This window comes from Heterodontus francisci, chromosome 27, assembly GCF_036365525.1.
Source record: "Heterodontus francisci isolate sHetFra1 chromosome 27, sHetFra1.hap1, whole genome shotgun sequence".
Lineage (NCBI taxonomy): Eukaryota > Metazoa > Chordata > Chondrichthyes > Heterodontiformes > Heterodontidae > Heterodontus > Heterodontus francisci.
Window position 1 is genome coordinate 9,847,474 of NC_090397.1, and position 13,716 is coordinate 9,861,189.

The 13,716-nt window shown below is 42.6% G+C and overlaps 1 protein-coding gene across 1 annotated transcript in view; it reads left to right on the forward strand.

Annotated features, from left to right (window-relative positions):
• Window positions 1-13,716, forward strand: part of usp44 (ubiquitin specific peptidase 44) — a 73,354-nt gene that overhangs the window by 17,519 nt on the left and 42,119 nt on the right. Inside the window, exon 2 of the mRNA XM_068058778.1 lies at window positions 4,547-6,005. Coding sequence (XP_067914879.1) covers window positions 4,602-6,005 — 1,404 coding nt within the window. The 5' untranslated portion in view covers window positions 4,547-4,601. The remainder of the gene's footprint in view (window positions 1-4,546; window positions 6,006-13,716) is intronic.

The following is a 13,716-nucleotide window of genomic DNA, read 5'->3' on the forward strand; positions in this document are numbered from 1 at the left end:
AGTCTCCATTCACCACCACCCTCCTCTGCCTGGCAGAACTTGTTCTTACATTGAACAACTTCTCTTGAAACTGCATTTACTTCCTCCAAATAAAAAGTGTTGCTAAGGGACCCCATATTCTCCTAGCAATCTTTGCCTGCCTTTTTTATGGGATATGTGGAACATTATTTGTTCCAGTCCTTCTCCAGTTCCCTTTCTCGCTACTTTTTCCCATACATTGGTGATTATTGGTGACATTTCCTCCTCTCAGCCTGAATTGGAAAATTTCATCAACCTTGCTTCCAGTTTCCGCCCCTTACTTTCACTTAGTCCATCTCTGGCTCTCACTGTTCCTTCCTTGACTTCTCAATCTCCATTTCTGGGGGATAGGGTGTCAACTAATATCTATGATAAGCCCACTGACTCCCCACTGCTACCTTAACTACAATTTCTCCCACCCTATTTCCTGTAAAGACTCTATATTCCATTCTCCCAGCTTCTCTGTCACTTTTGTTCTGGCAATGCCATGTTGTATACCAGCATTTCCAATATGTCTTCCTTTATCCTCAACCAAGGATTCCCCTCCACCATGGCTAAAAGGGGCCCTTACCTTATTAATCCCATTTCCTCCATTTTTGCCCTCATCGCTGCCCCCCACTTCCAGAACCACAAAAGGGTTTCAGTAATCCTCACTTTACAACCCACCAGCCTCCACATTCAATGGATCAACCTCTGCCATTTATGCCACCTCAAGCATGATGCCACCATCAAAAACATCTTCCCTGCGTCTTTCATCATTCCAAAAAGAGGCTGTTACCTTCATGACACCCTGGTCCACTCCTCAGTCATTCCCAACACCGCCTTCCCTTCCCAAAGCGTCTTTCCATACAAGTGCAAGTGATGCAACACCTGCCCTTTCACCTCCTCCCTTCCCATGGTCCAGTGCTCCAAACATTGCTTCCAGGTGAAACAGCAATCTTTCAATTTAGCATAGTACATTTGCTGCTCCTGATGTGGTCTCCTCTAGATTGGGCAGACCAAATGCAGATTGGATGATCACTTGGCCGCACACCTCCATTCAGTCCGCAAGCATGACCCAAGCTTCCAGTCATTCCTCATTTGCATTCTTCACCTCACTCCCATCTCTGTCTTTGGCCTACACTGTTCAAATGAAGCTCAAGGAACAGCCCTCTTTTGAGTAGGTGCTTTACAGCCTTCGACTTGATGTTGAGTTCAACAATTTCATATCTTGCATTCCAACAAGAGAAAAACACCAAGGGGAGGACCCACCATCTGTGGTTAACTAAAAAAGTTAACGACAGTATCAAACTTAAAGAAAAAGCATATAATTATGCAAAGATGGGTGGCAGGTCAGAAGATTGGACAGAATATAAAAAGCAGCAAACAACGACTAAAAGATTAATAAGGAGCAATAAATGAGAGTACAAGAGAAAGCTGGCGAGAAATATAAAGACAGGTAGTAAGAGTGTCTATAGATATTTTTAAAAGAAAAGAGTTAACAAATTGAGTGTTCTTTCTATAGAAAGTGAGTCTGGGGAATTAATAAGGGAAAATAAGGAGATGGCAGATGAATTGAACAGGTATTTTGCATCGGTCTTCACTATAGAGGATACAAGGAATATCCCAGAAATAGCTGTTAATCAGGAAATGGAAGGGAGGAAGAAACTGGAGAAGATTACACCAGGGAAGTGATACTGAGCAAATTGTTGGAGCTGCGGGCTGACAAGTCACCGTCCTGATGGACTTCATCCTAGGGTCTTAAAAGAAGTAGCTGATGAGATAGTTGATGCGTTGGTTTTGATTTTCTAAAATTCCCTAGATTTGGGGAAGGTTCCATTAGATTGGAAAATAGCGAATGTAACTCCTTTATTCAAAAAGGGAGGCAGACAGAAAGCCAGAAATTACAGGCTAGTTAGCTTAATATCTGTCTTGGGGAAAATGATCGAAACTATTATTAAAGACATTATAGCAGGGCACTTAGAAAAATTCAAGGTAATCAGGCAGAGTCAACATGGTTTTGTGAAAGGGAAATCATGTTTAACCAATTTATTGGAGTTCTTTGAGGGAGTTACATGTGCTGTGGATAAAGGGGAACGGGTGGATGTACTGTAGTTTGATTTCCAGAAGATATTTTATAAGATGCCACATCAAAGGTTATTGTGGAAAATAAAAGTTCATGATGTAGGGGGTAACGTATTGGCATGGACAGAAGATTGGCTAGCTAACAGGAAACAGAGAGCCGGCCTGTCCATTTTGGCAGGAAGAATAAAAAAGAAGCATATTATCTAAATGGTGAGAGATTGCAGAGCTCTGAGATGCAGAGGAACTGGGTGTCCTAGTGCATGAATCTCAAAAGATGAGTATGCAGGTACAGCAAGTAATTAGGAAAGCTAATAGAATGTTGTTGTTTATTGCGAGGGGAATTGAATACAAAAGTAGGGAGGTTATTCTTCAGCTATCCAGGACATTGGTGAGACCACATCTGTTGTAATGTATACAGTACTGTTCTCCTTATTTAAGGAAGGATGTAAATGCATTGGAGGCAGTACAGAGAAGGTTTACTAGACTAATACCTGGAATGGGCGGGTTGTCTTATGAGGAAAGGTTGGACAGGCTAGGCTTGTATCGGCTGGAATTTAGAAGAGTAAGAGGTGACTTGATTGACATATATATAAGATCCTGAGGGGGCTTGACAGGGTAGATGTGGAAAAGATGTTTTCCCTGTGGGAGAATCTCGAACTAGGGGTCACTATTTAAAAATAAGGGGTCGCCCATTTAAGACAGAGATGAGGTGAAATTGTGTCTCTGACGCTCGTGAGTCTTTGGAACTCTCTTCCTCAAATGGCAGTGGAAGCAGAATCTTTGAATATTTTTAAGGCCGAGGTAGAAAGATTCTTGATGAGCAAGGGGATGAAAGGTTATTCAGGGTAGGCGGGAATGTGGAGTTAAGGTTACAATCAGATCAGCCATGATCTTATTGAATGGCGGAGAAGGCTTGAGGGGCCTACTCCTGCTCCTAATTCGTATGTTCGTATCATAATGTCCCATTTTTTTTCCAGATGGCAGCTCTTAGCAATGATTCTGCTGTTGGCATTTACACTTCCTCTAGACCCATCTTTTGTTTCTTGTCCTATTACCAACACCTTTTGCCTTGCACCATTATCCCCTTTTGTCATTTAATCTCTCCTGCCTTCCACCATAATCACAGATTTTCCCATTTGTTCTTTCCTCCCTTCACTCATTTCTCTGCCTCTACTTTACATCTCTAGCTTTTTCCACTGATGATAGGTTGTTGACCTGAAACATTAACTTTTATTTCCCTCTTCACAGGTGTTGCCTGGCATGCTAAGTATTTCCAGCATTTTTTTAAATTTGAGATTTCCAGCAGTATTTTGCCTGTGTGTTCTGGAGAGGCTCTGTGGTAAATAACGGGAGCTGCGACATTAAACTGATGTGAAAATCAGTGTACCTTAGTGGGGATGGTGAGCGGGGAGAAGAACTATGATGTTGCTGGGGGTGGGGGGAGGTTGTACATTTCCCACCCTATAGTGCAGGCTTCACACTGGCCCCCGTTTTCTTTTATGGTCCTTCTCTCTCCCCATGAGAGCAGTGTAGAAGGGAAGGAGCACTTCTTGATGCTAGTAAGGAAAGTAACCTTTAAAATTTAAAAATAAAATTCTTAAGAATGAATTTAGTCACTTGAAAGAAAATAGTTTGTCCCTGGCCCCAACTTTCCTTTCGTTCCAAGTATTACCCCCTCAATCTGATGGCCACAAAGTGAGTTTCGGAAAGTAATAGTAGAAAAGAGCTTTGGGATATGGGCGTTACAGTATGTTGTGCATATAATTTATATCTTTTCCACTGTCAAATCATTAGTGAATCCAGCATAATTACTTTATCAACTCCTCGACAAAGAGTGCTGTGATAACTCGAATGCTGCCATTTATTTGGTGGCCTGTAGTTCTACCCCATATATTTGGTGAGGATATGACTAACTTGTACTTTTGTTCAATTCCACAGGGCTCTTGGGACTTTTGTGAGATTCTTTTGTGAATTTAGGCAGTGTTGGAAGATTATTTAACAGAATAGGTTCCCATGGATTGAAATAGGTGGCGGAAGTTAAAACAATTATAGGTTTAAAGCTGAAAAATCCCACAATGTTAATTCGGGCAACTGATGGAATACCTTTCAAAATTGCCCTTTAGTCCTGCATGCTCCAAACTATGGTTGGGTAAGTAGGGAGATCTGTGTCCAGGCTTCAGGCAGGGACATTTTTCAGTTGAAGGCTATGTATGAGCTCTTATGGCTTTGGTAAATCTTCATCCTTACCTAGGGAAAGTATCTGGTCTCTCTCTCTGCCTGTACACCAGCCAATTTTCCATGTGGTGGAATTGTAAATTTAAAAACCCCTTAGCACTTTGACATGCATTTGAAGCACGAACATATTGTGCCACACATTTCCTGCCGATGGAAGTTTAAGGTATGATTTTAAGAACTTTTATGATTGTTGTCCATGCTCAGTTTCTTTTGTATACCTTTCTTGCAGGTTAACATGTTGGATGTTTGTTGTGCATCTTCCAGAATGGTAACACGTGAAATCAATGGATAAATGCAAGCATGTCGGGCGGCTTCGGCTTGCCCAGGATCATTCAATCTTAAACCCCCAAAAATGGCATTGTGTGGACTGCAATACTACAGAGTCAATGTGGGCATGTCTCAGCTGTTCACACGTTGCTTGTGGACGATACAATGAAGAACATGCACTAAAACATTTTCAGGAAAGTAAGCACCCTGTGGCCTTGGAAGTAAATGAATTGTATGTATTTTGTTATGTTTGTGATGACTATGTGCTGAATGACAATGCGACAGGTGATTTAAAATTGTTGCGGAGCACGTTAAGTGCAATCAAGAGCCAGAACTATGACTGTACAACTCGAAGTGGAAGAACTTTACGGTCGATGGCAGGAGGTGATGACTCTTACCTTTCTCGGGGGTGTGCACAAGCGCAGCTGCAAAATGAAGACAGGATGTTCACAGCACTTTGGCACCGGCGTAAGTTGCTCATGTCCAAAGTGTTCCAGTCTTGGTTCGCACTGACATGCAGTGGCAATTTGAGACTTGAAGAAGAACGATTAAAGGAAGAGGCTGAAATGAAAAGAGAAGAAGCCAGAAAAAGACGACAAGAGCTAAAACGACGGCTGCATGCTGAGTTGCTGAGCAGACCACCACGAAAGAGTTCCCGTATAAACGAACCCTTGCAAATTGATGACACATCAGCTGTACGGACACCAGCAAAGCTTCCAGCAGTAACAACTGGCCTTACCTCAAGCACAGTTAGATTGAAAAAAATTGGTGATTCTCCCATTAAAAGGAGACCAACCGTAACACCTGGTGTGACGGGACTAAGAAACTTGGGTAATACCTGTTATATGAACTCCATTCTACAAGTGCTAAGTCATTTGCAAATATTTTGTGAGTGCTTCTTGCATTTTGATTTAAGTCAAATACAAGAATTGCTGAGCAGTACAACGAATGGGAAAACTCAGTCCTCCAGCCAGCAATATTTGGTTAGTGACATTAATTCAAGTACATCTTTGATAGATGAGGAAAAGCGGTCAAGGCGGCCCAGTCTTTCTGAAGGATTAAGTGGGGGAGCATCTAGGAGTAGAAATAGGGAGCTCATTCAACTAAAGGAGCCAAGCTCAAAACATATATCTCTGTGTCACGAGCTCCACACCCTTTTTCTAGTCATGTGGTCTGGCAAGTGGGCATTGGTGTCTCCCTTTGCTATGCTGCATTGTGTATGGCGACTGATCCCAACATTCCATGGATATGCCCAACAGGATGCTCAGGAATTCCTCTGTGAGCTATTGGATAAAGTACAGCAGGAGTTGGAAGCTACAAGAACAATGTGTACAGCCCCTATTCCCATATCACAGAGAAAGCTAATCAAGAGAGTGCTGACTGTGATTAACACCGTTTTCCATGGACAGCTGCTCAGTCAGGTACTGGTCATGCTATTTCTCAGACCTTTACTGTGGCATTTTCTGACTATTTAATTGTCAAATAATGGTGCAGTAGCAGATTTGATTCAAAAGTTCTAGTTTAAGAAATTTTTTATGCATTTCAGCTCAGCAGCAAACGTGACATTTTGGTTAATTATGTTCCCCTTTACTGTTCTAGTTTGGAAATAAATGGCTGCACAAGAAAATAGCCCTGAAGAGCCTCATATAGGATCTTGCTGAGCATGTATATCCTGATAATGTTCACCATTTACCATACTTAATTTATATCGGGCAAGTTGAGACAATATTAAGTAAAATTAAAGTCTCAAGCAGCTATGGACTGACTTGTTCACTCCCAGGAGCGACTGAAATTTGGAAAATCCCAGGTTTATTCCCTGGTCCATGCTGAACCTGGCTGGATCAGAAATTTGCCTCTGTGCACTTTGAGTAAAACGAGGAAAATCAGTCAGAGTTGTGGTCCTCATCACTCTCAAATGGCTGTGTTTATTTCCTCTCCTGCCCCCACTGTAGAGTTACTGTGTAGTCTTTGGTTGAGAGCGGGGACTGTGATACATTCCATGGTCAAATGACCTGCTGAGCTTTCCAATTCAGGTATATGAATGATGGAGCTTTTGAAATGGAATTGGCTAAATATTTGAAAAAGAAAAATGTGAAAGGGTATGGGAAGAGGGTCTAAATGGATAGCTCTCTGAGGGCCAGCACATGTGATTGGCTAAATGACTTCCTTTTCTGTTGTAAAATTGATTCTGTATCTTGTGGGTGATATGCTAGCATAACGTACCACCTAGGTAAGATAGTAGAAAATTGGGAGGCAGTTTAAATACAAGAGCAATGCAGAAAATATTTATTTTGAGTTAGCTTCCTGCTCCTTGCAATTTTCGCTCAATTTTATTTACTCCGTAAGGCAACTCTGTCCTACACTACATCTTCTGGCTGCAAAGAGAAGAGGTAGATTCCTGCATCAACATCATCCATGTAACTCAATCATTCATTACTGTTGTATCTGTCGGGGGGGTGGGGGGAAGGGGCGGCTAGTCAAGATAAAGTATTTTTATCCTCTTCTGATGTGGGGGATTTCACAACCTAGAAGCTAACTCCAGCTTACTGTGGGTCTTCAGCAAGTGCCAAAGTAGATACTCATGTATAGCAGATTGAAGTGTCAGTTACATAAAGTTAAATTTGTAATTATAAAAGAAATCAACATGAGTGCCAATGTGTTGTAGGTTATGGAACACTTATCCATTTTTAGCACAAAATATTCTAAGTTTATGTATATTCTGGTCAGATACAGGTTCAGACTTCCTCCAACTGCTCCTCAGGACAACATTGTTGATTTTTTTGTACTTTTTATTTTAGAGATACAGCACTGAAACAGGCCCACCGAGTCTGTGCCGACGATCAACCACCCATTTATTCTAATCATACACTAATCCCATATTCCTACCACATCCCTATATTCCCCTACCACCTACCTATACTTGGGGCAATTTATAATGGCCAATTTACCTATCAACCTGCAAGTCTTTTGGTAGTGGGAGGAAACCGAAACACCTGGCGAAAACCCACACAGACACAGGGAGAACTTGCAAACTCCACACAGGCAGTACCCAGAATTGAACCCGGGTCGCTGGAGCTGTGAGGCTGCGGTGCTAACCACTGCGCCGTCCCAACTCTATTTTACTCTATATTGTTTGGCATTTACATCTTGCATCATTCTCTTAGGAGTGTCTCAATTTCCTATGTCTCCTAGCGTTTTTTCATTAGCCTTTCCCCTCTCAAACAAGTGTATCACTTTGAATACTGTTGGGGGGATGGCCTCCCAGGGGAAAGCAGCAACAGCCAAGTTCATGGCACCATGGATGGCTCTGCTGCACAGCAGGGGGGGAAAGACTGGGAGAGCCATAGTGATAGGAGATTCAATTGTAAGGGGAACAGACAGGCATTTCTGTGGCCGCAAACGAGATTCCAGGATGGTATGTTGCCTCCCTGGTGCTAGGGTCAAGGATGACTCGGAGTGGCTGCAGGACGTTCTGAAGGGGGAAGGGTGAACAGCCAGTGGTCGTGGTATATGTCGGTACCAATAACATAGGTAGAGAAAGGGATGGAGATCCTGCAAGATGAATTTTTAAGTTAGGAGCTAAATTAAAAAGCAGGACCTCAAAGGTAGTGATATCAGGATTACTTCCTGTGCCACGTCTTAGTGAGTATAGGAACAAGATAATAGACCAGATGAATGTGTGGCTGGAGAAATGATGCGGGAGGGAGGGATTTAGATTCCTGGGACATCGGGACTGGTTCTGGGGAAGGTGTGGGACCTGTACAAGCGGGACAGGTTACACCCAGGCAGGACTGGAACCAATGTCCTCGCAGGGTCGTTTGCTAGTGCTATTGGGGAGGCTTTAAACTAGAATGGCAGGGGATGGGAGCCTGAATGGGGAGACTGAGGAGGAGGAGGAAACCAGGATAGAAACGAAAGACAGGAAACAAAAAGGCAAAAGTGGAAGGCATAGAACTTGAGTGCAAGAAACAAATAGGGTCATAGTGCAAAATAATGCTAAGATGACTAAGAATGCTAAAAAGGCAAGCCTAAAGGCATTGTGTCTCAATGCGTGGAGTATTCGCAATAAGGTGGGTGAATTAACCGCCCAAATAGATGTAAATGGTTACGATATAGTTGCGATTACGGAGGCATGGCTGCAGGATGACCAAAGATGGGAACTGAACATCCAGGGGTATTCAATATTTAAGAAGGACAGGCAAAAAGGGAAAGGAGGTGGAGTAGCGTTGCTAGTAAAAGAGGAAATCAATACAATCGTAAGGAAGGATATTAGCTCAAAGAATCCTGATGTGGAATCTGTATGGGTGGAGGTAAGAAACACCAAGGGGCAGAAAACGTTGGTGGGGGTTGTCAATAGACCCCCAAACAGCAGTGGTGATGTGGAGGATGGCATTGAACAGGAAATTAGAGCCGCATGCAATAAGGGTGCAACTATAATTATGGGTAATTTTAATCTACATATAGATTGGGCAAACCAAATTAGCAATAATACTGTAGAGGAGGAATTCCTGGAGTGCGTACGTGATGGTTTTTTGGACCAATACGTTGAGGAACCAACTAGAGAACAGGCCGTCCTAGACTGGGTATTGTGTAATGAGAAAGGATTAGTTAACAGTCTTGTTGTGCGGGGTCCTTTGGGGAAGAACGACCATAACCTGATAGAATTCTCCATTAAGGTGGAGAGTGAGAGAGTTGATTCCGAGATTGGGGTCCTGAATCTAAATAGAGGAAACTATGAAGATATAAGGCGCGAGTTGGCTATGATGGATTGGGGAACGTTACTTAAAGGGATGATAGTGGATAGGCAATGACTAGCCTTCAAAGAGCGCATGGATAAATTACAACAATTGTTCATTCCTGTCTGGCGCAAAAATAAAACAGGGAGGGTGGCTCAACCGTGGCTTATAAACAAAATTAGGAATAGTATTAGATCCAAGGAGGAGAAATGGCCAGAACAAGCAGCAAAGCTGAGGATTGGGAGCAGTTTAGAATTCAGCAGAAGAGGACAAGGGGATTGATTAAGAAGGGGAAAATACAGTGAGAGGAAGCTTGCAGCGAACATACAAACTGACTGTAAAAGCTTGTATAGATATGTGAAGAGAAAAAGATTAGTGAAGACAAATGTGGGCCCCTTACAGTCAGAAACAGGGGAATTTATAATTGGGAACAAAGAAATGGCAGACCAATTAAATACATATTTTGGTTCTGTCTTCACAAAGGAGGACACAAATTACCTCCCAGAAATGTTGGGGAACATGGGGTCTAATGAGAAGGAGAACTGTATAAAATCAGTATTAGTAGGGAAATGGTGTTCGGGAAATTGATACGATTGAAGGCCGATAAATCCCCAGGGCTTGATAATCTACATCCCAGAGTACTTAAGGAAGTGGCCCTAGAAATAGTAGATGCATTGGTCATTTTTCAAAATTCTATAGACTCTGGAACAGTTCCAATGGATTGGAATCCAACTAATGTCAACCCAATTGTTAAAAAAGGAGGTAGAGAGAAAACAGGAAATTATAGACCGGTTAGCCAGTCATCAGTAGTAGGGAAAATGCTAGAGTCCATTATAAAAGGAGTCATAGAGAGATACAGCACCGAAACAGGCCCTTCGGCCCAACGAATCCGCGCCGACCAGCAGCTACCCATTTCTATTAATCCTACATTAATCCCATTTTTCCCTCTCACATCCCCACCTTCCCTCAATTCTCCTACCACCTACCTACGCTAGGGGCAATTTTTACAATGGCCAATTTACCTATCAACCCTCAAGTCTTTGGCATGGCATGTGGGAGGAAACCAGAGCACCCGGAGGAAACCCACGCGGTCACAGGGAGAACTTGCAAACTCCGCACAGGCAGTACGCAGAACCGAACCAGGGTCACTGGAGCTTTGAGGCTGTGGTGCTAACCACTGCACCACTGTGTGTAATAGCAGAGCACTTGGAAAACAGTGACGGGATTGGACAAAGTCAACATGGATTTATGAAAGGGAAGTCATACTTGACAAATCTACTGGAATTTTTGAGGATGTAACTAGTAGAATAGATAAGGGAGAACCAGTGGATGTGGTGTATTTGGACTTTCAGAAGGCTTTCGATAAGGTCCCACTTAAGAGATTAGCATGCAAAATTAAAGCACGTGGGATTCGGGATAAGGTACTGACATGGATAGAGAACTGGTTGGCAGACAGGAAACAGTAGGCATAAACAGGTCTTTTTCCAAGTGGCAGGCAGTGACTAGTGGGGTACCACAGGGATCAGTGCTAGGACCCCAGCTATTCACAATATATATAAATGATATAGATGAGGGAATTAAATGTAATATATCCAAGTTCGCAGATGACACAAAACTGGGTGGGACTGTGAGCTGTGAGGAGGATGCAGAGAAGCTTCAGTGTGATTTGGACAGTTTGAGTGAGTGGGCAAATACACGGCCGATGCAGTATAATGTGGATAAAGGTGAGGCTATCCACTTTGGAGGCAAAAACAGAAAGGCAGATGATTATCTGAACGGCAGTAGATTGGGAAAGGGGAAGGCGCAGCGAGACCTGGGTGTCCTTGTTCACCAGTCACACAGTAAGCATGCAGGTGCAGCAGGCAGTTAAGAAGGCAAATGGTATGTTGGCTTTCATAATGAGGGGAGTAGAGTGCAGGAGCAAAGATGTCTTGCTGCAATTATGCAAGGCCTTGGTGAGACCACATCTGGAATATTGTGTGCAGTTTTGGTCTCCTTATCTGAGGAAGGATGTTTTTGCTATGGAGGCAGTGCAGCGAAGGTTCACCAGACTGATTCCTGGGATGGCAGGACTGACATATGAAGAGAGTTTGCGTTGATTTGGCTTGTATTCGCTAGAGTTTAGAAGAATGAGAGGGGATTTCCTAGAAGCCTACAAAATTCTAACAGGACTGGACAGACTCGATGCTGGAAGGATGTTCCCGATGGCGGGGATTCCAGGACCAGCAGTCACAGTCTAAGGATAAGGGGTAAGCCATTTAGGACTGAGATGAGGAGAGATTTCTTCACCCAGAGAATGGCGAACCTGTGGAATTATCTACCATGGAAAGCTCTTGAGACCAAATCATTAAATATATTCAAGAAAGAGTTAGATGTAGTTCTTGGGGCTAAAGGGATCAAGGGATACGGGGAGAAAGCAGGAACAGGGTACTGAGTTTGAATGATCAGCCATGATCCTATTGAATGGCGGTGCAGGCTTGAAGGGCCAAATGGCCTACTCCTGCTCCTATTTTTCTATGTTTCTATGTTTACTGTTCAGGTACATGTTTGCTAATGCACACAGAATAACAAAAGTTTTAAACTACTGGATTTTTCCTATGCATCCAGTCCTCAGTACGTGATGGACCTCATTGTATGAACCATGACGGACAGGAAAAGTCCCTCTGGTCCCTCCAACCTGACCCACACAATTATTAGACCCATTCCTCCACTCTATCCCTGTAGCTCTGCAAGTTTATTTCCCTCAAATGTCTATCCAATTTCCTTTTGAAATAATTGATCGTCTCCATTAATGGTCTCCTCTTCCACCATCCTTGTAGGCAGCGAGTTCCATGTCATTGCCACTCATTGTGTACCACTCAAACGTTCTTCCTCACATCTCCTTGTATCTGTTGCCCAAAACCTTAAATCTGTGTCCCCTTGTCCTTGTACCATCAGCTAATGGGAACATCTTTTCTTCGTCTACCTCATTTAAAGTAGCTTGTATCTATTTTTATCTCATCCAGTATCCTAGCAACCTCCTCATTTGTCATAGCTTTGGTGAAGTCGTCTTCCTTAGTAAACACCGATGCACAGTACTCATTTAGCATCTCGCCTGTGCCTTCTCCTTCTCCTGTAGATCTGAATTTTGGTCCCTAATTGGCCTCACCGCTCCTCTGACAACAGTTTACTGTTAATGTGACTGTAGAAAACCTTTAGCTTCCCTTTTATGTTAGCTGCCAATCTATTCTTGTACAGTCTCTTTGCCCCCTCTTATTTCCTTTCTCATTTCACCTTTGTACTTTTTATATTCATCTGTCATACAGCCTCTTTTTCTGCTTCATCCTGCTATCTAACTCTATCATCCAGGGAGCTCTGGCTTTGTCTCCCCGCCCTTCACCCCATATAGAAATGTACCTAGACTGTATCTGAACTATCTCCTCATGCTCATTACGTTTCTGTCTGCCAGTCTATGACTCCAATTTACCCGGACCAGATCCCTCCTTACTTCACTGAAATTAACCCTCCCCCAGTTAGTATTTCTATTTTAGATTGTTCCTTGTCCTACTCCATCACTAATCTAAAATCTTAGGATGCTGTGCTCACTATTCCTGAAATGCACTCCAACTGTAACACTTTCTACTTGCCTCCTTCCACATTGGGCAGGAAACACACTGGTTAAGAAAAGTCTGCTGACACACTTTAGAAATTCCTCCCTTTAATACAATGTCAGCCCCATTCAACATTCAACAGTTAAAGTTTCCCATTACACTATAGTTCATGCACCTCTCACCCTGAAATTCTGCTCCTCTATCTCTTTCCAACTATTTGGTCACCTATAACTAAGTACCATAACAGCTCCTTTATTGTTTCTCAACTCCAATTAAATAGATTCTGTCCCTGATCCTTCAAGAGCATTCTGTCTTTCTAGCACTGTAATATTTTCCTTAGTCAACTATTAACCCCCCCCCACTCCTTTTTGTCCTTCCCTGTCTTTCCCTGAATACCTTGTACCCAGGAATATTAAGGATCCAATCCTTTTTAAGCCAGGTCCTCCGTTATCACCACTACATCCCCACATATGTATCTCACCAACCTTATTAACTACATTTTGTGCATTTGTATACATGCACTCCAAATCTAACTTACAATTCTACCTAATTCACTTTGCATCTCGAATCCTTGTGTGAGATTGAGTCACTGTAAAAATGAGCAATACAATTTCACATTTCCATTCTTAATAATTTGAGCATCCAAATTATGGAGGAAGTCTTTTGTTGAAAATACTAGGAAAAATCACTTTTACCCTTAGTCATCCAGGTGGATTACTTTTTGCTTAAGTAGTACTATAAAGAAATAACCAAATAGCTTTATTTTTATGCGTTGAGTTCTTCCAGCATTGAGTTGTGTTAACCAT